This window comes from Aquarana catesbeiana, linkage group LG07 (genome assembly GCF_042186555.1).
Source record: "Aquarana catesbeiana isolate 2022-GZ linkage group LG07, ASM4218655v1, whole genome shotgun sequence".
Classification (NCBI taxonomy): domain Eukaryota; kingdom Metazoa; phylum Chordata; class Amphibia; order Anura; family Ranidae; genus Aquarana; species Aquarana catesbeiana.
Window position 1 is genome coordinate 172,226,057 of NC_133330.1, and position 24,534 is coordinate 172,250,590.

General features: G+C 41.0%; 1 protein-coding gene across 1 annotated transcript in view; it reads left to right on the forward strand.

Annotated features, from left to right (window-relative positions):
- LG07H1orf21 (linkage group 07 C1orf21 homolog) overlaps positions 1 to 20,506 on the forward strand; it is a 227,449-nt gene extending 206,943 nt beyond the window's left edge. Inside the window, exons 4-6 of the mRNA XM_073592875.1 lie at positions 247 to 323; positions 19,454 to 19,514; positions 19,856 to 20,506. Coding sequence (XP_073448976.1) covers positions 247 to 323; positions 19,454 to 19,514; positions 19,856 to 19,894 — 177 coding nt within the window. The 3' untranslated portion in view covers positions 19,895 to 20,506. The remainder of the gene's footprint in view (positions 1 to 246; positions 324 to 19,453; positions 19,515 to 19,855) is intronic.
- The last annotated feature ends 4,028 nt before the right edge of the window (positions 20,507 to 24,534 follow it).

Here is a 24,534-nt window from a genome sequence, read left to right on the forward strand (position 1 = left end):
TAACAAGTAGCGAGAAACACAGGCATTTTAAACTTTTGTTGAATGCTAAATTTGTATGATGCAGGTTGTAGCCCAGGAACAGAGAAATCATGGAGAAACTGGCCAAATGAAATGTCATTGCAGGTTGTTTTTTGGATTTTTTCTGAAATTACAGGATCTCTTTTAATTATTAAGCCTCACATGGAAGTAGGTAAACTTTTAACATGTATTTCAGTCTTTTTTTATTCTATTTTTTTTTTTTTCCAGGAGAAAAGTGCCACTCATAATATTCGTCCTAAAAATAATAACGAAGCGCAAGGAGCAGGGTATCCAAATCGAATAAAGTAAGTATCTGTTAAGTTCTCATTTATGAATTAGCATACTGCTAATTCTGTTTTAGCATTGTACTGCCAATTACTCCTTTAAAAAAATGAATTCAAAATTATAGACAATATTTTTCCGTTAACCTTTTTTTACCCAAGGATTTTAAAATGCCACCTATGAAATGTTACTTGTTCCTAGACCCCATTTTAGCATGGCATTAGAAACCTTCACCTATCATGGCCATGAACCCCTTAGATCTGATTCACTTATTTATGTGAATATTTTTCAAGAAATAATGGATTATTCTTGATCATATCAAAGAATATCTGACCGCCAGAGCATAGGGAAGGAGAAGTTGCGAGGATCAGGCTTACAGCCTGGAGGGAGCATGTGGAAGCAGAACATCAGTTAAGTAAAATTTGCTTTTTGCAGTCCCCTAGGCCTAAATGAGCATTTAACCCTTGCAGTGCAGGGGCAGCCCCACTGCAAAGAAGATTTTTTACTTTCTCTGGAGGTCAGCTTTAACCACTTGCTTACTGGGCACTTAAACCCCCTTCCTGCTCAGGTCAATTTTCAGCTTTTGGCTCTGTCACTCTTTGAATGACAATTGCGCGATCATGCTACACTGTACCCAAATAAAATTGTTATCATTTTTTCATACAAATGAAGCTTTTTTTGGTGGTATTTAATCACTGCTGGGTTTTTTATTTTTTGCTAAAAAATCGAAAAAGACTGACAATTTTGAAAAAAAAACCCTCGTAGTTTGGTATAAAATTTTGAAAACAGGTAATTTTTCTCCTTTTATTGATGTGCGCTGATGAGACAGCACTAATGGGCACTGATTAGGTGGCACTGGTTGGCACTGGTAGGCAGCACTGATATGCACCTGTAAGTGGCACTCATGGGCACTGCATAGCAGCAATGCTTCTCCCTGTTCGGGACCGATGTCCCTCTGTCAGAAGCCAGTGATCGGCTTTTTTCTTCCCTATATACATATACACAGTATATATAAAAAGAGATATTCATTATATCCACTTCACATAGAGAGTATGTGCAACTCTTGTAAATGATGAATTCACAGATAATGGCCATAATAATAACAAAACCTGTTTAGCTATACATCATTTATCTAAGCACCATGCAGCAAATGTCCCATCTGCCAAAAAGTATGGGAATACATGCACAAGTGAGTCCTCCAAAACACTATAATCAGTCTGGAAAATGGCAAAATGTGATACAGATAGCCAAATCTTGTATACCATCAAATAAAACTAGACAGGCCAGGCTTCCATACTATGGGGTTGATTTACTAAAAGCAAATAGGCAGTTTACCTTGCAAGGGAATTTTCATTTAGCTTAGAGTATGAGGTAAAGCTCTGCTGACTTCCATCATTTTATCATGTACAAGAAAAAACATGCTTTTAAAAAGATTTTCTTTGCATGTGATTGAGTATTCTTTGCAAGGTGAATTTTCACCAAATTTATGAAATTAAGGGAAAACTCACCTGCAAATTGAAAATTACCATCCCAAGGGAAAAAGTCTATTTGCTTTTAGTAAATCAGCGTCTATGTGTCAGGATAACTTCTAAGTGAATAAACAAATGTGGTTGGAAAAAAAGTATCTTTAAATACCCAAGTGATTTCTCCAAACAGTTATTCATCTACAGATGAATAGCTTGAAATGTATGAGCCAGATAGCCAAGTCTCCTATGGCATTAGATAAAACTGTAGCCAAACCATGTTTGCACACTGTGTATCTAGATAGCTAAGTGGATATACATAAATGCATATGTCTTAAAATCAACAACCACCATGCTGTAAATGAAAACAAGGATCCAACCATCCACCCAATGTCAGTCATTGAGAGAGAATGATGTGGTCCAAGGCACCATAAGTAATTGGCCTCCATCCCAAATTTGAACAAAAAGAGAGAAAGTTTGGTCAGCGGGACTTTGAATGAGGCCAATCACTATATAGAGTAAGCATGTGGGATATAAAACACAGTATTGCTTTTACGGGTTCCAAAAAAGGGGGGATTTTTTGGGGACTTTGAATGAGAGATGTATACCAAAGAGCAGTCTTGGCAAAGAACATTTTATTATACCTTGTGAAATCATGTACAGCATACTGAATGACACAAAAAGACATACACAGAATTGCATATGATCTATAAAGAAACATAACCATATGGTATAATATTGTAGCTGAATAATAGGAATAAGTAATGGGTGTAAGGGACAGGATGGACATCCCTATAAATACTCAGGTCAACTGCATAAATGTGAACAGAGGATCAGAGCTGTTAGAAAGGTCTGGCATAGGAGCTGAGGTAGAGACACGTGGACAAGCAAGGAGCACTTTGGATTCCCCAAGGTCAATGTGCAAATGTAGGCGACAGTGAGCCAACACTTCTGTGGATTGAAATCAGTAGTATATATTGAATGTATAATATTATTGATGAGAAGTGTGAAAAGCCCATATACCAGGTCAGATTAAAGGAAGAACCGAGCATAGATGAAAAAACAGATACTCAAAAAAAAACACCAAATATGATAGATAAGAAAAGAAAAGGAAAAATAAAGGAAAGTAAAGAAAATTAAATCCTGGATGAGATAGTGAAGGAACCAAAGAGAAAGATGAACAAAGTGCTAAAAGTATAGGTGAAACCTTCCAGTTTTATCCACCCCTATGGCAGCTGTATCCAGAGATGAATCGCCATAAAAATATGGAATGAAATCTTTATATGTAATGGCATCTACAACCATTGCAAAGTGCAAATATTTCTTTGTGCTCCAATTTCATACTTTTTTCCCTAGTTATGTCCCTGGACTTCTGAAGTTCTAATGTACACCATTGGTTTCTGTCTCTACATCCAGCCAGTGGAAGTCAAATGAAATGTCTGTCATTAAAGTGGTTGTAAACCCACTTTGAAAAAAAAAAAAAAAAAGAAAAAAATTAACAACGCAAGACAAAGGCATAATGAGCTAGTATGCATAGCATACTAGCTCATTATGTAATCCACACCTGAGATCGAAGCCCCCGCTACGGTGCCCGTACATAGCACCGACCGGCGACATTTCTCCCCGGTGATACTTCCGGGTATTGCGGCACCCACGCTTTGATTGGCCGGAGCCGCAATGATGTCACCGGTAACGACACACTAACTGAAGCAAACAGCACGTACGTGCCATTGCTTCAGTGCACATGTGCTGATGACGTCGACACATGCAGATACATGGGATATCTCCTAAACCGTGCAGGTTTAGGAGATATCCGGGGTAGCTACAGGTAAGCCTTATTATAGGCTTACCTGTAGCAAAAAGTGGGTTGTAAGGCATTACAACCACTTTAAGGCAGAGGGAGCCCTACAATAATAAGAACCAGTAATGCTTATCAAAATTACTTTAGGGTGGAGTCGCTAAGAAAGGAATATACAGATGCTTGCATTTTCTCTTTTTACTAATGTGCACTTTGTAGACTTCTCCTTCAAGGGCAGTCCTGGATGATACATAGAGTGGCACTGATGGCGCTGCACATCAGTACACTGTGAGTGCAGAAGAATGTGCTCAAGTGATGAGGCCATGACACCCAACACTCTTTCCTTGATCTACTGGGTTAAGTGATAGTAGTGTTGTCATTAACCCCTTCGCGCCTAAGGGTAAAACAAATCTTAAATGCCTAAGCCCAATTTTGCAATTTCGATATGTGTTAGTAAAACCGTACATATCATCACAACTACTTTGTGCTTCTAGGTGGATTATACCTTGTTTTTTTCAGGACAAATTGGGTTTTCATTTGGTGGTAAATAGTAATAGATATCTCCTGATTTTTTTTTTTTTTTAATTATATTATAAAAATGAAACTGTCCGAATTTGTTCTTAATTTAACTGTATATTTTTTGCTACTACCATAACCTACCACCAAAGAACAACCCAAAATAAATTCTCCTGATCCAGACTATTGCGATACCATATACTGTATGTGTTTGTTAGTAATTTGTACCCAAAGTATAGCCCAGAAACAGTAGTTCACATTTTCCTTTTTTTTTTTTTTTTTTTTTTAATCCCATACTTTTTTTTCTATCTCTGCAAGGGATACAATGTATCCCTCTCGTCCATTCACAGAAACAGAAAACACGGGGGTGCGCTTCACAGTGACTGATCACTGTGATAGCCAATCACAGCAATCAGGTGACCCAGAATCAGCCATTCCAGGTTCGATCCTTAGAACGGGGTCCGGGGCTCTCGGTGAGACCCTGGTCTCTGTGCTGGGAGAACACCGTGCGGTACGCTCCCAGCATAAACAGAGATATGCAAATATGCGGCCCCAAAGAAAAATTCCCATTCCAGTGGGGCCACATATTTGCATACAGTCGGCATGAAGGGGATAAACCCAGAAGACAATCTTGTGGCAAAGAAGAGTTATTGCAGGGCACAAGTCCAGATTGAAGGTGAGTAATGCAGCCTAAGCTGTTTTTTTTCTAAACCTCCAGGGGCACATTTTAACTAGTTTCCACCCATGCTATAGCCAAAAGATGGCTACAGCACGGCTCTGCAGTTCTGAGGGACGTCCATGGACATCCTCCCACGTGCACGCATGGGGCATGCTCTGTGACCACTGTGTCTTTTGTCCAATCTCAGCTGGTCACATGTACAGTAAACAGACTTATTTGCACTTCCTTTCTCACATGCTGTCTCTGTGTGAGGAAAGGAGAGCCAATAACTGGCAAGTCTGTCAAGGCATAGTGAGTCCATTGTTTACACTGATTATCACTGGAGCCTCACCAGTGCACATCACTGGAGCCTCACCAGTGCACATCACTGGAGCCTCACCAGTGCACATCAGTGGAGCCTCACCAGTGCACATCAGTGGAGCCTCACCAGTGCACATCAGTGGAGCCTCACCAGTACGCAACAGTGGGGTCCCATCAGTGCAGCCTCATCAGTGAAATATATTTTATTCTTTTTGTTTTAGCAAAAAATAAAAAGCCAAACAGTGCTTAATTACCACTATAAGAAAGCGCTGTCCAAAAAAATGATAAAAATGGCATATGGGTACAGTGTTGCATGACCAGGCAATTGACATTCAAAGTGAGACAGCGCTGAAAGCTGAAAATTGGCCTGGACAGGCAGGGGGTGAAAGGGACCAGTATTGAAGTGGTTAAAGAGAAAAAAAAAATTACCACATATGTATTTGTTTCTGATATACGCTTGCCTACTGTAACTATTGTAACTATCTGGTACTTTTAAATTGCAGGAGAAGTCTACAAAATGCACATTAGTAAAAAGACAAGATGCAAGCATCTGTATATTCCTTTCTCAGCGACTCCACCCTAAAGTCATTTTGCTAAGCATTACTGGTTCTTATTATTGCTGGGCTCCCTCTGCCTTAATGACAGACATTTCATTTGGGTTTCATTTGACTTCTACTGCCTGGATGCAGAGACAGAAACCAATGGTGTACATTAGAACTTCAGAACTCCAGGGGCATAACTAGGGAAAAAAGTATGAAATTGGAGCACAAAGAAATATTTGCACTTTGCAATGGTTGTAAATGCCATTTCATATAGAGATTTCATTCCATATTTTTATGGCAATTTCGTCTCCGGATACAGCTGCCATAGGGGTGGATAAAACTGGAAGGGTTTTCTTGAATAATGTTCACTACTTGTGCTGCATAAATTGTAAATGGCATTTGCACGGTGGCAAATTTTAGCTTTTTCTTTTTTTTTAAATGAAGACATATGTTTTCTATTGGCTACTTGAAACAGAGCAATGACTGACATTGGGTGGATGGTTGGATCCTGGTTTTCATTTACAGCATGGTTGTTGTTGATTTTAGGACATATGCATTTATGTATATCCATTTAAAGAAGCTATCTAGATACACAGTGTGCAAACATGGTTTGGCTACAGTTTTATCTAATGGCATAAGAGACTTGGCGATCTGCCTCATACATTTCAGGCTATTCATCTGTAGATTGATAACTGTGTTTGGAGAAATCACTTGGGTATTTAAAGACGCTTTCTTTCCATCCATATTTGTTTATTCACTTAAAGAAGTTATCCTGACACATAGGAGTTGATTTACTAAAAGCCAATAGACTTTTTCCCTTCGGATGGTAATTTTCACTTTGCAGGTGAGTTTTCCCTTAATTTCATAAATGTGGTGAAAATTCACCTTGCAAAGAATGCCCAATCGAATGCAAAGAAAATCTTTTTTAAAAAGTGTTTTTGCTTGCACATGATAAAATGATGGAAGTCAGCAGAGCTTTACCTCGTACACTAAGCTAAATAAAAATTCCCTTGCAAAGTAAACTGCCTATTTGCTTTTAGTAAATCAACCCCATAGTATGGAAGCCTGGCCTACCTAATTTTATTTGATGGTATACAAGATTTGGCTATCTGTATCACATTTTGCCGTTTTCCAGACTGAATATAGTGTTTGGAGGACTCACTTGTGCATATTTTCCCATACTTTGTGGCAGGTAGGACATTTTCTGCATGACGCTTAGATAAGTAGGAAGGCCAGTATGGTGGCCTGAATTTATGGGAGGAGCCCGGGGGGTATTTAAGCAGCCCGCTCACCTGTGGTGCTTGTCGGTTTCCTGTGCGCGATATACGTCACTAGGCCGACTATTCCGATTTCAGCGTTCGCAAATACTTGGCTCCCGCATTTCGTGATCTCCGTGCCCGAGAGTTTTTGAAGTCCGCGTTTATCGATTCGTTCGCACCACGCGTCTGGCTGGGCTGTCGCAGGTAGGGTCCCCTCGGATTTTTGTTTTTTCGTACGTTATGTCATGTCACTAAACCGTGGTATCACAATTACGAATCACTTGCAAATTTCACGAACGTAACCGCATGTGTATTACTCGCACTGTCGTCATGTTACCATTTCGCGTTATCTGAGGAAACCATAGCGACGCAAGCGTCGCTTCATTTCAGACAGGTCTTAATTGTTAAACATGTGTCAGCAGACAGCCATAGCGATTCGTAAATGCATAAATCTTTTCGGACCACGTCAGTTCAATACCAATCATTTCTCATTTCTGAAACATTTCTAAACTCATTTCTAACATTTCAAATCATTTCAATCATTTCTCATTTCAGTCACCTACCGCGCTCCGATCCGAATCCAGTCGCACCTAAAAGATGCACCGATTCGCTCCGGTGTGCCCCAGTAGTCACGGCCTCATTTCAGTACATGCTCCAGAGTCACGTTATTATCAGTCATTCGTACCTCTGTCATGGTTATCATTTCATTACCACGTATCACGTTCCGACATGAATTCAGTCGCATGGAAATGCACCGAATCATCTCGGCGTGCCCCAGGATTGGCCACATTTCAGTACATGCTCCGGAGTCCGAGTCGTAGTCAGTCGCTACAACAGCACGACCGATTCGCGCCTCCGTCATGGCAAACGATATGTTACACCTGCACTTACCGCGCTCCGCTTCGAATCCAGTCGCATCCTCCATGCACCGATTCGTTACGGCGTGCCCCAGGGCTCGGCCTCATTTCTGAAACATGCTCCAGAGTCCGGATCATAGCTAGTCGCAGATATCGGGCGACTGATCCGCATCTCTGTCATGCCATTACTACCATTTCACTCCCACAGCGCATCACCGTTTCGAAACCAGTCGCATCTGACATGCACCGATTCGTCACGGAATGCCTCACTTGTTTCGGCCGTATCCATACCTATACCAGAGCTCGGTTCGTTGCCAGTCGCAAAATACGGCACAACCAATTCGAGCCTCGGTCAAGGTAAACATTTCTCTCATTTCATTTCATACTGCGCTCCGATTCGAATCCAGATGCATCAAACAGGCACCGATTCGTCCCGGTGTGCACCAATGTTTTTCAGTTGCCTCATTTCAGTACATGCTCCAGAGCCTGGTTCATGGTTGGATCAGTCACGACACGACCGGGCCGGGCCTCTGTCATGGAGTTCACTCATTTCATAATCAAGGCAAACATTTCAAATCATTTCATTGTCACAAAGATTGCAAGCACCATGCAAATTGTTGCTTCAAGTTAGTTAGTAATCCCGTCACGAATTATCACCTTTCATTTTCCTCTACGGTGGTAGACTTGGGCTACAAGTATGGAGGATTTGCGTTTTATGATTACCACCGTTCCTTTTCCGCTAAGGCCGCCGCCAGACTTACACAGTTCCAGACTACGACAAATTGGAGTCTCATGGACACAGAGCTCTTCTGCCGCCACTTTGCCGGCTTACGCTCACCTCTGTGTGCGATTTGTCAGTCCTCCACCCACACTGCCACCTGGTGCGCCAATGCGGCGATCAGACGGCCCTTCGAGTTTCCCTCTACCTCGGGTACAATTCAGGGTCAGTCACCCCCTGAACCAACGCCTCAGGTGGACAAATTCGGACGTCCAGTCCGAACCGTGGGAGGGGCAGCCATCTGTAATAACTACAACTACGGGTCCTGCAACTTCAGCCAGTGCCGCCTACTCCACATCTGCACCTTACGCCAAAGAGCACACCCAAGGAATTTGTGTGAAGTCAAACAACACAAGAGGGCATGACTAAGCCGGATCAACCTCTTATGGTTAGGACTGTACCTCACCTCACATCCCACCCCTTCCCTGGCCACCTACCTTATCCAAGGTTTCACAGCAGGCTTTCACACCAGCCTCATTTCACTACCCCACAGTACTCACGAATGTGCCAGTCTTCGTTCAGCAGCCATTGACGAACAAGCCATAGATCAGCTTTTACAAGCAGAGGTAGATCGAGAGTATGTTATAGGCCCTTTCACTTGCCCCCCTTTCAGCACATGGAGAGTCAGCCCTATTGGGCTTGTCAAGGGCAAGTTCACGAATAAATTGCGTTTGGTGTACGACCTGTCTGCGCCTCATTCTTCCCACATCCCCAGTCTCAATTCCCTGATCCCCTCCGAAGAGTTTTCCCTAAAATATTCCTCCGTCGACATGGCAATACAAGCAATCATCAAAGCAGGTACAGGTGCCTGGCTCTCCAAAGCCGACATCTCGGATGCCTTCAAGCTCCTGCCCATCCACCCATCCCTTTGGTGCTGGCATGGCATCAAGTGGAAGGAGGCATAATATTTTGCCACAAAACTGACCTTCGGTTCGAAGAGTAGTCCATGGCTCTTCGACACGTTCGCTCAGTCCCTGGTTTGGATACTGTTAGACAAGGGTCAATGCCAAGAAGTCATCCATTACCTGGATGACTTCCTACTAATAGAACCTCCCAGCAAGCCACCAGGAGACCTCGACAAACTCAGAGTGATATTTGGAAACCTCAATGTTCCCATCGCCGAGCACAAAGTCGACGGCCCAGCACACATCATCACCTTTCTCGGGGTCAGCTTGGATACCTGCGCTATGCAAGCCAGTCTCCCCCTCGACAAACTAACACGCATTAGGGCGGTCCTTCACGAATTCACACACACCAAGGGCTGTACCAAAAAGCAGTTGCAATCTCTCCTGGGAATGCTTAATTTCGCCATGCGAATTATTCCACAAGGCCGCACCTTTGTATCACGCCTGCTTAGATTCCTGTCAGAAACTCAAGACCCCGATCAGATCTTAAATCTAGACTCCGCAGCTATAGCGGACCTATCTATGTGGGAGGAATTCTTGTCCGCCTGGAATGGCATATCCCTATTTATACCCATGGTTTCGCCCCTGTCACCCCAGGTAGTGACAGACGCTGCAGCCTCCACAGGTTTCGCGGCAATTTTTGGCCACCATTGGTTTTCAGGACCCTGGCCTCAACAGATACTGTTGATACCTGGTTTTACTCAAACATCTGCCCTCTTTGAACTTTATCCCATAGTGGCAGCTGCACAGCTCTGGGGCCACCACTGGACAGGACAAACCGTAGTCTTCACCACCGACAACCAGGCCACAGCAGACATCATCAACAGAGGCAGGTCCAAGTCCCTAGCAGTCATGTCCTTCCTGCGCAGATTGGTACAACTGTCTTTACAGCGTCAGTTTAATATACACTGTGCATTTATTCCCGGCAGATACAACTTAGCTGCTGACGCACTGTCACCTTTTAATTATACCTCCTTTTTTGAACAGGTTCCCGAAGCCGAACCAATGTCGGCCCCTATCCCTGTCTGGTCACAACTGACCCTGGACTAGTTCAACATTTACACGGAGCAACGCAACTCATTAATCATTCACTCTCGCACAACACACTCAAAGCCTACCAGACAGCTTGGAAGGCGTTCAATAAGTTTCTCACATCCTGCCGTAAAGGACCAACAGATGTCAAACAGGTACTGGCCTTCACTGCGCACTGTCATACGCAGCTGGCCTTATCCTACAATACCATTCGGCTATATCTAGCCGGCATCCAACATTTCTTGACGCTTGAAGACCCCACGAAATCTTCACTGTTCTCATCACACGCTATACGAGCCATCCTAAGGGGCATTCAGAAACAACAACCAGTCATCAGCGCCAAGCGCTTACCCATTACGGGGCCTATCTTTAGGGACATGTCAACTATTCTGGCTACTTCGCCATTCGGTCTGCTCCCCAGCACGGTCTTACAAGCAGCCATATATTTAGCTTACTATGGGTTCTTGCGACCTGGCGAATTCACCTCTAACAAACCCACAGACCAAGTACTATGCAGACGGCACTTGCTTCCATACCAAGACCATTTCATCCTGCACCTCGAGGTCTCTAAAACCCAGCAAACGGGCTCAGGAGTGAACATTCACCTCTACAAAACCAACAACAGCTGGTGTCCAGTCGCGGTACTCAACCGACTCCGGTCACTCCTGCCTGAGCAACCAGACACCAGTCCCCTTCTACCATACCCAGTTAAACCCTTAAGCGCCTCTCAGTTTGTGAAACACATAAGGATACTTCTCCGCAATCTTCACCTTGACCCTAGTCAGTATTCCGGACACTCCTTTCGCATCGGAGCAGCCTCCGCAGCATCCCGCCACGGGGTTCCAGACCACATCATCAAAAGACTAGGCAGATGGAAATCAGCCTGCTTCGCCCGGTATATCCCCAATCCGCAAATAGAGATGGCACAGGCATTCTCCAAATTGGCTCAATAAATAACTGAAAACCAATAAATATTATAACCCTACCTGAATGTTTTTGCCCCCTTATTTTGGCATACCGGCCATTAGACCAAGGCACACTTTCAGGTCCATTTCATATGGTAAGTCCACACTTTTAGGTCTATTTCCAATGGTAAGTCCCATCTTTACTATAAGTGTTATCTATGTCCATATCGGACATAGGGCTCCAACCATAAATGATATATTGCTAAACAGGTTTTGTTATTATTATGGCCATTATCTGTGACTTGGTTGTCATATCATCGTACTCACAGATCCTTGCTATATAGGAGATGCTGGTTGAACTTCCAGTGCATGCTAACCAGATGTTTGCTGGGAAGAACTTTACTGTTCATGATCTCACATCTGTTTATTACATCAATTGTGCTTTGAGCAAGCGGTTATGATCTCTAATGTGCCCTGATGTACCACCTCTGCGGGATTTAAATTAAAAAAAAGTGGCACCAAGGACAATACTGATTCTTTATGATATATTGGATGTCTTTCCTAATGCTGAGTGGAACACGTGATTGACTGGTACCAGCCAGTGTGAGGGGTTCAGGGATGTGTTTATTAGTTTGAGTATGTCATAATAGTTAGCCATTTCCTTACCTTCCCCATCCAAGCCACACTTCTCATATCCATCCTTTCCTTTTACTTAGTATTTTTCTATGCACATCCTTATAAATTTACCAACCCTTTATCTATAGGATTCCTTCGTTAACAACAGAACCCCTTTTATGACTAGGTATGATGTCTGAATTCTGGCTCTGCCACTGTGAAAATGGAAGTAGAAGTGGCTTGAAGTCTGCAAGTATGCAGTGTGCAGGGCTCAGGAATATTGATGCAGAGCAGAGAAAACTGATCCTGTAAATTTCTCCAAGTTTTAGTATTCCCAGATTGGGTTCCAGAGTTTGGAGACTTCAAAGAGTTTTGGTTCTGCAACTCATTGCCAAGGTCTTTTTTTAGAAGACTAGCAGGTTGAATGTGCTTGATACACCTTGAATCGATCCGGTGAATGTGGTGTGCGGTGGAAAGGTATAACACACGGTGATTTCTTCTGAGCATGTGTGAATAAGAATAAGTGCATGGAGCACAATTGGAAATGTGAACCTATTACAGAAATAGGCACACAGAGCGCTAAAAATACATGGACTCACTTTTTATTTATTTTTTGGTTTACTTCACTTGTTTGTTTTGTTTTCAATATTATATAAATCTTGTATAATAATAAAAATATATGTTGCACTTTAAGTTTTAAAGGTGGTTTGAAAATAGATTGCATAAGGGTTCATGATAAGTCCAAAGGACTGAGAGAATTTACAGGCCTCAGGGGACTGAGATCACCCAAACAGAGCTAGGTGACATGAGAAAGGGCCACAAGAGCAGAAAGGTACTGTGCAAAATGGTCTGAGGGACCAGTCAAAAGCCAAAGACCAGGGTGGGGCCTAAACAATGGTGCTGCTGAAGAGAGAGACAGGTGGCTCAGTATTGTTTTTATTGTATACAAGAAAAAGAACCACTGCTCCAGGTGTATAAAGATAAGGCTGATTGGAGTATCTTGCAGAGTGCTAGCCCTGGCCGCCTCCCTGGGAAACTTGGAAAGAAATGGCTGCACATCCAGAACTTCCAATTGCCTTTTATTTTGTTTCACAAAAATAACACCAAAGACACCAAACTGTGGTCACGTAGACGCATTTAACACATACATCTTGTGCTTGATCATTACTTGGTAATGATTATGTGTGAAACGCGTCTACGTGACCACAGTTTGGTGCCTTTGGTGTTATCTTTGTGAAACAAAATAAAAGGCAATCGGAAGTTCTGGATGTGCAGCCATTTCTTTCTTTCTTTCCGTTATTTTTATTGTGCCAGTTCTTGAAGGTAAAAACCCCTGCGGGCAACTGCTTTTCTACTGACCATTAATTCAGTTTAATAAAAGTGGGCTGACAAGCCCTAGAACAAAGTTCAGACTTGCTTGGGCACACTAAAAATGCTTCTACCACTGAGCTAACACCACTTCAAATATCACACCATGTTTTACTTTTGCAAGTTCTCATTCTAAAAACTTTGGACATGTATTAGACTAATGGTTGTTAAATGTTGTCTTTGGCACACTACTGGGACAGGCAACAATGGGATCACATGGACACCCTGTGATGCTAATATTAAAGAAATAGATGTTGCATACATTCTTTTTTGACATGCAGCAGTACAGCAACATCGTAACCACTAATCACTTAGATCTAAAATAGTGCAAAAGACAAAATTACAACAATTTTAAAAAATCTGTGATATGTGGTACAGCATCACAATGCCACCTAACATGATGGATTCCACTTGGGAAGCAAACTGATAACGAAGACTACAAAATAATAATTGTATATTTTCCCCAGGGGTATTCTACTATTTAAAATAGACTTCACTGGGCAAGGGACTGTGATACTGAAGTTAACAAAGAAATTAGAATTCTTTTTATAATGTGTGATTTTTTTCCTGTGGGGTACAGAAGCAACATTGGAAGCATTGTTTGTTTTTTGGTTTTTAATTGTATCACCATGATTGTCTATGGACTGTGGCAAAGAGTCAAGCACAACCAAAGCCAACAAAAAAAAAAAAAAAACTTGACTGAATGCAACTGTTTGCAACACAGAATAACAGAGTAAGGTAATCTAATTTAACCACAGCAAAGGGATGTTGTTTGTATTTTTGTTTTCCTCCTGAAATCAAATCAATATTTTGTGGACTCTGGGATTAAACATTTAGCCCTGGTTCACACAGATGTGATTTCTGATGTGTTTCAAAATGCATAGAATCGCATGACAAGTGAAATACCATGAGTTTCTATGGAGGCTGTTCACATATATGCACTGTGACTCCAATGCAATTTTTTAAAAAGGTCCTGTACTGGTTTAGTGCTGTTCAATTTGTAGCTCCATAGACTTAAGTGATCTGCATGCAGTTTCCATGTATCTGTCCTAAAGTAACACAATTAGATAAGTATGTTTTTCTGTAGGTCTTTCCTGTGTTCCTCACCTCCCATCCTTGGACCATATATTTCCCACCTCCTATGAGCGAGAGAGAAACCAGGCTACAAAATGCAGCTGCATCAAAAATGCAGCAAAAACACATTACAATTGCATCTGAACTTCATCAACTAACTCTGGAGCTGCTCCTGCTAATCACACTGCAAAACTGATTCAATTAGCATGGTATTAATGTCATCTTAGCCTTATAGATTGCAACTAAGTGTTTTAGGAAGTTAAAATAAATGTAGCATTGCACTTGCCTATTTGTAACATCTTGTGGAAAAATACACAATATGGGTCATATTCGTTCATAAGCATCAGTTGTTTGCATGCATTATTACATTGGCAGCTTGGACACTCAAATTGTGTATACTCCAAAAATGTTTTTATTGGGGAAAAAGTCATAACACATTCCAAAGCTGATAGTGTAGGACCCTGGTATCTATTAGTAATTTTTTTTTTCCCCCACCAGTTTCTCCTTGCATAGTTAAAGGGATCATAAAGCTTTGTCTTTTTTTTTTTTTAAATAAAAGACAAAGCTTTATGATCCCTTTAACTATTTACGTTTCAAAACGTAAACCGTCTGGATGATCAACTAAATGTGTATAGGCTGTTCACCTAGCAAAAGGAATTTTCCCAGAAATTTTTACAATGGCATTTTCCTTAGCTTAGTATATGAGGCTAAGTTCTGCAGACCTCAATCATGTGCAAGCCAAAAACCTGTTTATTTTTTTTTTCCTTGCATGTGATTGGGTTTTTTTTGCAAGGAGAATAATCACCTTATACACTAAGCCAAGTTAAAATTCACTTTGCAAAGTGGGCATGCTCTATGTGCATCATATTTCCTTGTGTTAAAAGGGCCCATTTATTTATCACTAGTTCCAGGACTAAAAATGCACCCAAGGTTTTTTTTTTTTTTCTCTATTGCACTGCAAAGCTATGCATGTATTTTTTATTGCATGCATTGCGGTGTGGTGAAGGTTGGATGCATTCTTTTTGTGTCTCTGTATGTGTGTTACTCATGAATGGTGATGCACCCCTTAGCACATATAGCATGTGGTGTTGTACTGTATGTTACCGCACACAAATGCCCTTTCACTTAATACATTTCAGCTTACAAGTGCTTAGATGTGGTTGCTGCATTAATTTTCTTTTTCCAGGCCAAGTACATTTTTGCAAGTATAGAAAAATACCTGTTGATCTTGCTAATAATCTTGTGTCATTGTACCTTTTTGTGCACTAAATAGGGATGAGCTTTGAGTTCGAGTCGAACCCATGTTCAACCGTTCAGCAAATTTCCAGCGTTATGGGCCGTTTGCGCCAAATTCGAGTGGCGTGTCACGGCCCATAATTTACTGCGACATCACAGTGCATTGCTGGCTGATGATTGGCCAAGAATGCACTATGACCCACATGCTTGGCCAATCACAGCTCCGTCTGTACAGAGAGCCGTATTTGGCCAAAGCCAGGGTGGCTTTGGCCAATTATGGCTCAGGGGATTTAGTACACGCCCCACACTATATAAGGCCGCTTGCACGTCCACCCTGTGTAGTGTGTTCCGGCGTTGAGAGAGAGAGAGTTTCATTTGATTTAAGTTAGAGTCAGTTAGTTAGCTTAAAGTGTATTGTGTGTGTGTGTATATGTATATATGTGTGTATATGTATATATATATATATATATATATATATATATATATATATATATATATATATATATATATATATATATATATATATATATATATATCCTAGGTCTTGTGTGTGTGTGTGAATAAATGTGTGTGTATATATGTGTATGTATATATAATATATACTGTATTCAGTTTAGCTAGATCCGTTTCTGTTATTCTCTTCCTACTGACAGGCGGGTGTTTTTACAGTATTTACAGCTACCTGAAGGAAATTGCTGGTGTTCTTCTGATCCTATTAGTCCTATTAGCTACAGTATTTACAGTTAGTGTAGTGCGTCCTCTGCACAGTGTGCACCTAAAGCTACCTGAAGAAAATTGGTGGTGTTCTTCTGATCCTATTAGTACCACAGGCAGCTGCAGTATTTACAGTTAGTGTAGTGCGTCCTCTGCACAGTGTGCACCTAAAGTTACCTGAAGACAATTGCTGCTGTTTTGCTCCTATTAATACCACAGGCAGGCAGCTACAGTATTTACAGTTAGTGTACTGTGTCCTCTGCACAGTGTGCACCTAAAGCTACCTGAAGAAAATTGGTGGTGTTCTTCTGATCCTATTAGTACCACAGGCAGGCAGCTACAGTATTTACAGTTAGTGTATGTGTCCTGTGCACAGTGTGCACCTAAAGCTACCTGAAGAAAATTGGTGGTGTTCTTCTGATCCTATTAGTACCACAGGCAGGCAGCTACAGTATTTACAGTTAGTGTATGTGTCCTCTGCACAGTGTGCACCTAAAGCTACCTGAAGAAAATTGGTGGGGTTCTTCTGATCCTATTAATACCACAGGCAAGCAGCTACAGTATTTACAGTTAGTGTACTGTGTCCTCTGCACAGTGTGCACCTAAAGCTACCTGAAGACAATTGCTGGTGTTCTCATACTAATAATACTACAGGCACGCAGTTGATTCTGCTAGCTGCAGTATCAGTATATATATACATCCCAGCTTTGTGCAGCTACATCTCACTGCAGGCCATTAGTATGTCTGGAAGGCCAATAAGGAGAGGCATCCTCATCAGCACGTGGCCGTGGGACACGCTTGTCCTTTTTTTCGGCAGCTGGCCACGTTGAGCCGCAACATGCGGAAGACTTGTTAGAGTGGATGACTAAGCCATCCTCATCCTCTCTCACCCAGGCTCAGGGACTTTGTCTGGCAAAGCTGCTGCCAACGCGGCCTCTTCTCTCGGCTCAATGGCATCAGTCACTCCTTCCCTAGCCCCACCATGTCCTCCTGAGGAGTCCCCCGAACTGTTTGTCCACAGTGTTGGGTACATGCTCCAGGAGGATGCCCAGCGTTTTGAAGGCTCCGATGATGGTACCCAGCTAGAGGAAGGTAGTAACATGAGCCTAGAGAGAGGGGGTGCCCAAGAAGGTCAGCCATCTGGCAGTCATGTTCCGCCAGCTGCAGCATACTGCCAGCTTTGCTCCAGTGATGAGGAGGGAGGGGATGATGAGGTCACTGACTCCACGTGGGTGCCTGATAGAAGAGAGGAGGAGGAGGTACATCTCCAACGAGGCAGGATGCCCTCCAGGGGCCAGCTTAAGGGCAGCACACCGATTGCATCACACCGCAGAGCTCCGCATGTGCAGGGCGCTGCTGTCTCTGCGCGTTATTCCGAAAGTTCTTTGGTGTGGGCCTTTTTTGAGACGAGTGCATCAGATCCCACAGCTGCTATTTGCAACATATGTCTCAATCGTATCTCACGTGGCCAAAACATCACCCGCTTGGGCACCACATGCTTGACCAGACATATGTCGACCTGCCATGCAGTTTGTTGGCAAGCGTATCTAAAAGACCCACGCCAAAGAACAAAGCGGACCTCTCCTTGCTCCTCATCAGCTGGGATCTCCAACCCCACTATACCTTCAGTCCTCTCTGAAACCTGCACTGAGAGGAATAAAGGTGTAGAATTAGGTGTGTCACAGCCAAGTACTTGCGGGCAATCTGCTTTCGGTACACCGACGTCAGATTGTACCAGGCAAATTTCCCTGCCCCAGCTGCTGCACCACCGAAAGAAGTTCACTCCCAGCCATCCACATGCCCAGCGGTTGAATGCTAGCTTGGCTAAATTGCTAGCACTTCAACTGCTGCCTTTTCAGTTGGTAGACTCTGCCCCCTTCCATGAGTTTGTGGAATGTGCAGTTCCTCAGTGGCAGGTTTCCAAATGCCACTTTTTCTCACGGAAGGCAATTCCGGCTCTCTACCGGCATGGTAGGTCCTCACAAAAAGCTTAAAAATAGATTTTTTAGCTGGAGCTACACTTTAAAAATGTACCAGTTCAAAATTACAAACAGATTCCACTTAACAACAAACCTACAGTCCCTGTCTTGCTTGCACCGCCTGTATACTGCAACGCCTTTCCATTTTTTATTTGGGTGCGGGGTTCCCCTTAATATCAATACAAGACCCAAAGGGCCTGGTAATGGACTTGGGGGGTACCCATGCCGTTTCTCACTGATTTTCATCCATATTGCCAGGACCCGACATTAAAATAAAGCCGCAAGCAGTTTTAAATGACTTTTATTCCTTTACAAATGTAATTTTGTGCAGGGACTGTTCTAAGCACAGGAAATACGCGCCACTTTACAGGCATACTATAGACACCCCCCATGTACGATATTTAAAGGAATATTTCACTTTTTTTTCACTTTAAGCATCATTAAAATCACTGCTCCCAAAAAATGGCCATTTTTTAAATTTTTTTTTTTTTTTTTTGCATTGATATGTGTCCCCTGGCGCAGGACCCGGGTCCCCAAACCCTTTTTAGGACAATAACTTGCATATTGGCCTTTAAAATTAGCACTTTTGATTTTGAACATTCGAGTCCCATGGACTTTAATGGGGTTCTAAAGTTTGCGTGCACTTTCGGTCCGTTCGCAGGTTCTGGTCCGAACCGAACCGGGGGGTGTTCGGCTCATCCCTAGTACTGAACTGATATCTCGAACGATGTCATCAGCCTTTACAGTTCTGTATGTAAAGCACAGAACACAACCACCTTATGTTATGAAGATAATGAGAGAAGTAGGTGTTTGCAGTCCAATTTAGAAGAGCAGCCTAGGTTGAAAACACTGCCCCTAATGAGGTCTACAAAGTGTAATGGTGGTGTGCAAAGTACGGTAATTCATAGCAACCAATGACCTTTTGAAGAATGCACACCAATGTGAATTGGTTCCTAAGGACTATTGCACTTTTTTGTTTGCCATTTCAAATATATCCACATTTAAGAAAATGTTTACTTTGAACGATTGCATTGATGTGATAAATGTGGTTTTGCATTAATATTTTGCTCATTTAATTTATAAAAGAAACAGATAAAATATAACAATGATCTCCTTTTTTTTTTAATTTTTAGTATACATATTTCTGAAAGTCAACAAGAGTTTTTCAGAATGTTGGATGAAAAGATTGAAAAGGTACAGTAATTTAATTAATGTCCAACTCCAGCTTTACCACTTTCCTTTGGTAATTATTTATGATCACAGATGTAAAAAAAAAAAAAAAAAAAAAAAGCTTACCCTCACCTTCACGTTATATGGCTCCGTTTTGGATTAGGATAATTAATACATGCTTAGATTTGGTCTTCAGAGATTAATCCTTTGACCACATTTCAAGTAGTTTATTGAATGTATTATTTGTGTGTGTGTGTGTATTTGTCATTCATTTTGATTAATGCGGCACACTTTAAGAATTAATGAAAAAAAAAAAAAAAAAAAATTATATATAATATATTATGTCTATGTTTTTGTTTTTTTAGGGTCATGATTACTGCTCAGAAGAGGAGGACATTACATGAACGCTACCTCCTGTGAATAGTGTGTAAATATATTTTATGATGTATTACTCACTGGATATTTTCTACTGGACAGTGTATGAAAAGAAGGTCTAAATGGCAAATCCTTGAAATGTAGTGTTCAAAGAGGACTACTGAACTAAAATCGGACTACAATACTGTATCCTTGCACATGCTTATAAATATTTCAATCATGCCTGATTGTCATCTGAAAGAAGCAGATTATTGTAAGAGATTTTAATGCTTCCAGATTTAAATGCTTCCAGTATTTAGAAACTTTTAGTCCGTTGAATGGTTAGAGTGCCCTGCACTGAGTTTTGTGTTTGAGAAAGAAGCGGCAGAGCTGAATGTTGATTTTTTTTTTTTTTTTTTTTTTTTTTTTTTTTTTTGCTTGGTGAAAGTTCTGGGGGTACAGTCCTAACCTATTCCCCCATCCTGCTCTTTATTTTTTCCAAAACAAAACATTTATCACACTCTGGTAACATTTCAACCTGCAGTTTTTCTGCATAGTCGTGTCCACATCTGTTTACTTTCCCCAATTTTTATATATATATATATAATATATACAGTATATATATTTTTATTTTGCTAAAATAAACATTTGTGTTTCATGTTCTTTGTGCGCTTTTATTACAGGAAAAAAATATTTTTTACCTTGCAGGATTGTCTGCATCTGATTATAGAAGTAGGAACAGTAAAGCACATGACACCACTGTTGTCTGTCCTTCCTTTTATGTAACTTCCCCGAACAATAATGATACTGTAGGACTCAGTCATTGAATCATTTATTTTGACAGTATTTATTGCCTATTTTCTTGAATTGTTGCAATATCTTTTGTGCCCAATGGGAAAAGTTGACATTTCCTCAGGGTTATGGGGGTCTGTCCAAAGTTGCCTATGGAAAAATTCACACGGACATGACATACCATTGTTTTTATAGTTACCATGTACATTACATGGCAGCTAATACGATTTGAACTTTTCCCATTGGGTGCAATGGATATTTATAAGTATAATATATAACCTTAAAGAAGCTATAGGTGATAATAGTTACAAAGGTCAGGTTTTGCTATACAAATGCATTAACTGATATCATTAGCTATATGGCACTGTGATAATTTAGTATTCACATAAACCTGGATTGGGTTCCCACAGTAATGGCGAAATAAGGAAACCTTTTGGGTAATATGTGAAGACCTGTTCATTTGTTTTCAATGCATTAGCAGCTGAAAAGTTAACTGTGCCATTCTACCAGCAATGCAGAATTCCATATAGAAAACACTAAGCTCGAACCCTCAAACAATTTTATTTATTTCATTTTTATTGGTCACAAGTTCTATATGTGAAAATGCCTGTTGATGTTCAGATTGGTAAATCTGAGTCATGCAGTGAGAAAATAATGTTGAAACATCTAAAGTGTGAGTGTAAGCAATCAGATAAATTGAATAAAAAATAAGTGTGATTCAGTGGGGGATTAAGTGCAGGGCAGGCTCAGGGCTGTTTTCTGTTCAGGATCCAGTGCTCCAGGAGTCCTACTCATGGGATGCAATAAACGCTAAAGACAGCAGTATAGGAGCTCTGCAGCTTCCATTCAGATTAAAGCTGTCCATAGATGGATAGAATTTAAAATTTAGGAAAATTTGTAAGGAAACTCTCAGAACATTTGAATGTTGTTCAAAAGATTTTGTTTTGCTTTTAACATTTTGAATTTAGACTTTCCTGAAAAAAAACACATACACTTTTAGAAATGAGTTATAAAAAAAAAATCCATCCTGCTCCTTCAAGCATCTAATGTAGATTTGACCCACTAATGAATAGAAAAATGAACAAACTTTCTTAGCTTTCTTTTCCTAAGAATTTTCACTTGAAGTTCTACCCATCTATGGCCAGCTTAGGACCACAGACACATGAGTGGATGCATTGCAGAAAACCATGTATACCTGTACCACTGGTGTTGTTGCTCCACATTGCTGTGATTTACTACTGTATATGTACATTAGTGGGAAGTATTTACTGAACAATAGTAAGTACAAGTCACTCCCTACCATGAACTCTACAACTACTTTTGAACTAGCCCCATCACTATACAGTGATTCAGTAAAATGATAAATGCAACACCATAATTGGTTAGTCAATAGTATGAAGAGCTTCACCTGAATAATAAATACATATTCCACAACAAATGCAAAATGCACTGCACCAGCAATGCACTGCTCTAGTGTCCATACAAAAAAAAACACCATATATGCAACAGGTACAAAAAAAAGTAATTAAATTTAAATTTTATACTGGTATGTCTTTGTCATTACAATGGAGCAGTCCTAGACAATTTTCTCAAATACCATATGCTGCATATGTGTAACTGCGAAGGCCTGACATCAAAGTTGTTAGTTCATGTTAAGAGACAAGTTCACTAACACATGGAAACTGTGCCACACTGGCTAAGTTGCCCTTTTCCATAGTTACTGTGTGGTCAGAGAATACTATGTTGCCAACATTAACATGCTACTATAACATACACTGATCCTCCCCAATCACTAATGTCTTCAGATGAGGTGGCAACCAGACCTCTGCTACTAATTGCGATGGGTAATGATGACGTGTTTATCAGCTTCCCTGGCCGCTAGAAGCATTCTCGGGCTGACAACTTAAATTAAAATGGATTGCACAGATGATTGATATTGTATACCAGAGTTAAGGCAAGTGTCAGGGTTTCTTGCAGAGTACCAAAAACACACTTAGCCTATGCAACTCTACATGTCCATGAAAAATAAGAGAATAATTTGTAGTAGGATCTTTCAAATGCAATCGGATGTCTATGATCACAAAGTCTGGCCTGCCAAGTCCTGGCTGACCCCACTCTTGACCTTTTGGCTATTCCCCATCTTTCTGTAATCCTCTTCACTTTTCTGCACCCACTCCCTTTTGATCACAAGAAGTGGTTGCAATAAATAAAAGTATTAAATATTAATCAAAGTGTGTATATATACAGTTGTGGCCAAATGTTTTGAGAATTACACAAAAATTATTTTCCCAAAGTCTGCTGCCTCAGTTTTTATGTTGGCAAATTGCATATACTCCAGAATGTTATGAAGAGTGATCAGATGAATTGAAGTTAATTACAAAGTCCCTCTTTAATATGAAAATTTAACTTAATCCCATAAAAAAAAAACATTTCCACTGCATTTTTGAAGAAGGCTTCAGGGCACCCAAGAAAGTCCAGCAAGCGCCAGGGTTGTCTCCTACAGTTTATTCAGCTGTGGAATCGGGGCACCACCAGTGCAGAGCTTGCTCGGGAATGGCAGCAGGCAGGTGTGATTGCATCTACACGCACAGTGAGACGAAGACTTTTGGAGGATGGCCTGGTGTTAAGAAAGGCAGTAAAGAGTCCACTTCAGGACAGACTGATATTCTGCAAAAGGTACAGTGATTGGACTGCTGAGGACTCGGGTAAAGTAATTTTCTCTGATGAATCCCCTTTCCAATTTTTTGGTGCATCTGGAAAAAACCATGTCTAGAAAAGAAAAGGCTTCCATCAGTCCTGTGTCATGCCAACAGTAAAGCATCCTGAGACCATTCATGTGTGGGGTTGCTTCTCAGCCAAGGGAGTGGGCTCACTAACAATTTTGCCTAAGAACATAGCCATGAATAAAGAATGGTACAAAAACACCCTCCAAGAGCAACTTCTCCCAACCATCCAAGAACGGTTTGGTGAGGAACAATGCCTTTTCCAGCATGATGGAGCACCTCGCCATAAGGCAAAAGTGATAACTAAGGGTCTTGGGGAACAAAACATCAACATTTTGGGTCTATGGCCAGGAAACTCCCCAGACCTTAATCCCATTGAAAACTTGTGGCCAATGCACAAGAGGCGGGTGAACAAAAAAACCCCCACAAATTCTGACAATCTCCAAGCATTGATTATGCAAGACTGGGCTGCCATCAGTCAGGATGTGGCCCTGAAGTTGATTGACAATATGCCAGGGCGAATTACAGAGGTCTTGAAAAAGAAGGGTCAACACTGCAAATATTGACTGTTTGCATAAAATGTAATTGTCAATAAAAGCATTTGATACTTATGCAATGCTTGTAATTCTATTTCAGTACACCATAGTAACATCTAACAAAAAGATCTAAAAACACTGAGGCAGCAGACTTTGTGAAAATGAATATTTGTGTCATTCTCAAAACTTTTGGCTGTGGCTGTAGACGCAACAGTTTTTTTTTTTTTTTTTAAGTTTGTTTCATAGTCAGGTTTTTATTGTTGTATGTGTCCTTGCTGGGCAGAGTCACCATCTCTATTTGACTGTTGACCACTGTCATTGAAATTGACATCAAATTTAACATTTTAATTGTCACCAGAACAGGAGACCAATGTGGACACTTGTTTCTGCTGTCTAAGGTGTAATTCTGTTTTATTTTGGAGAGATTTACAGTGCATCCAGAAAGTATTCACAGCGCTTCAATTTTTCCCTATTTTGTTATGTTACATCCTTATTCCAAAATGGATTAAATGTATTTTTTTCCTCAAAATTCTACAAACAATTCCTCATAATGACAACATGAAAGAGTGTTTGAAATCTTTGTAAATTTTAAAAAAAGAAAAAACAGAAAAATAACATGTACATAAGTATTCATAGCCT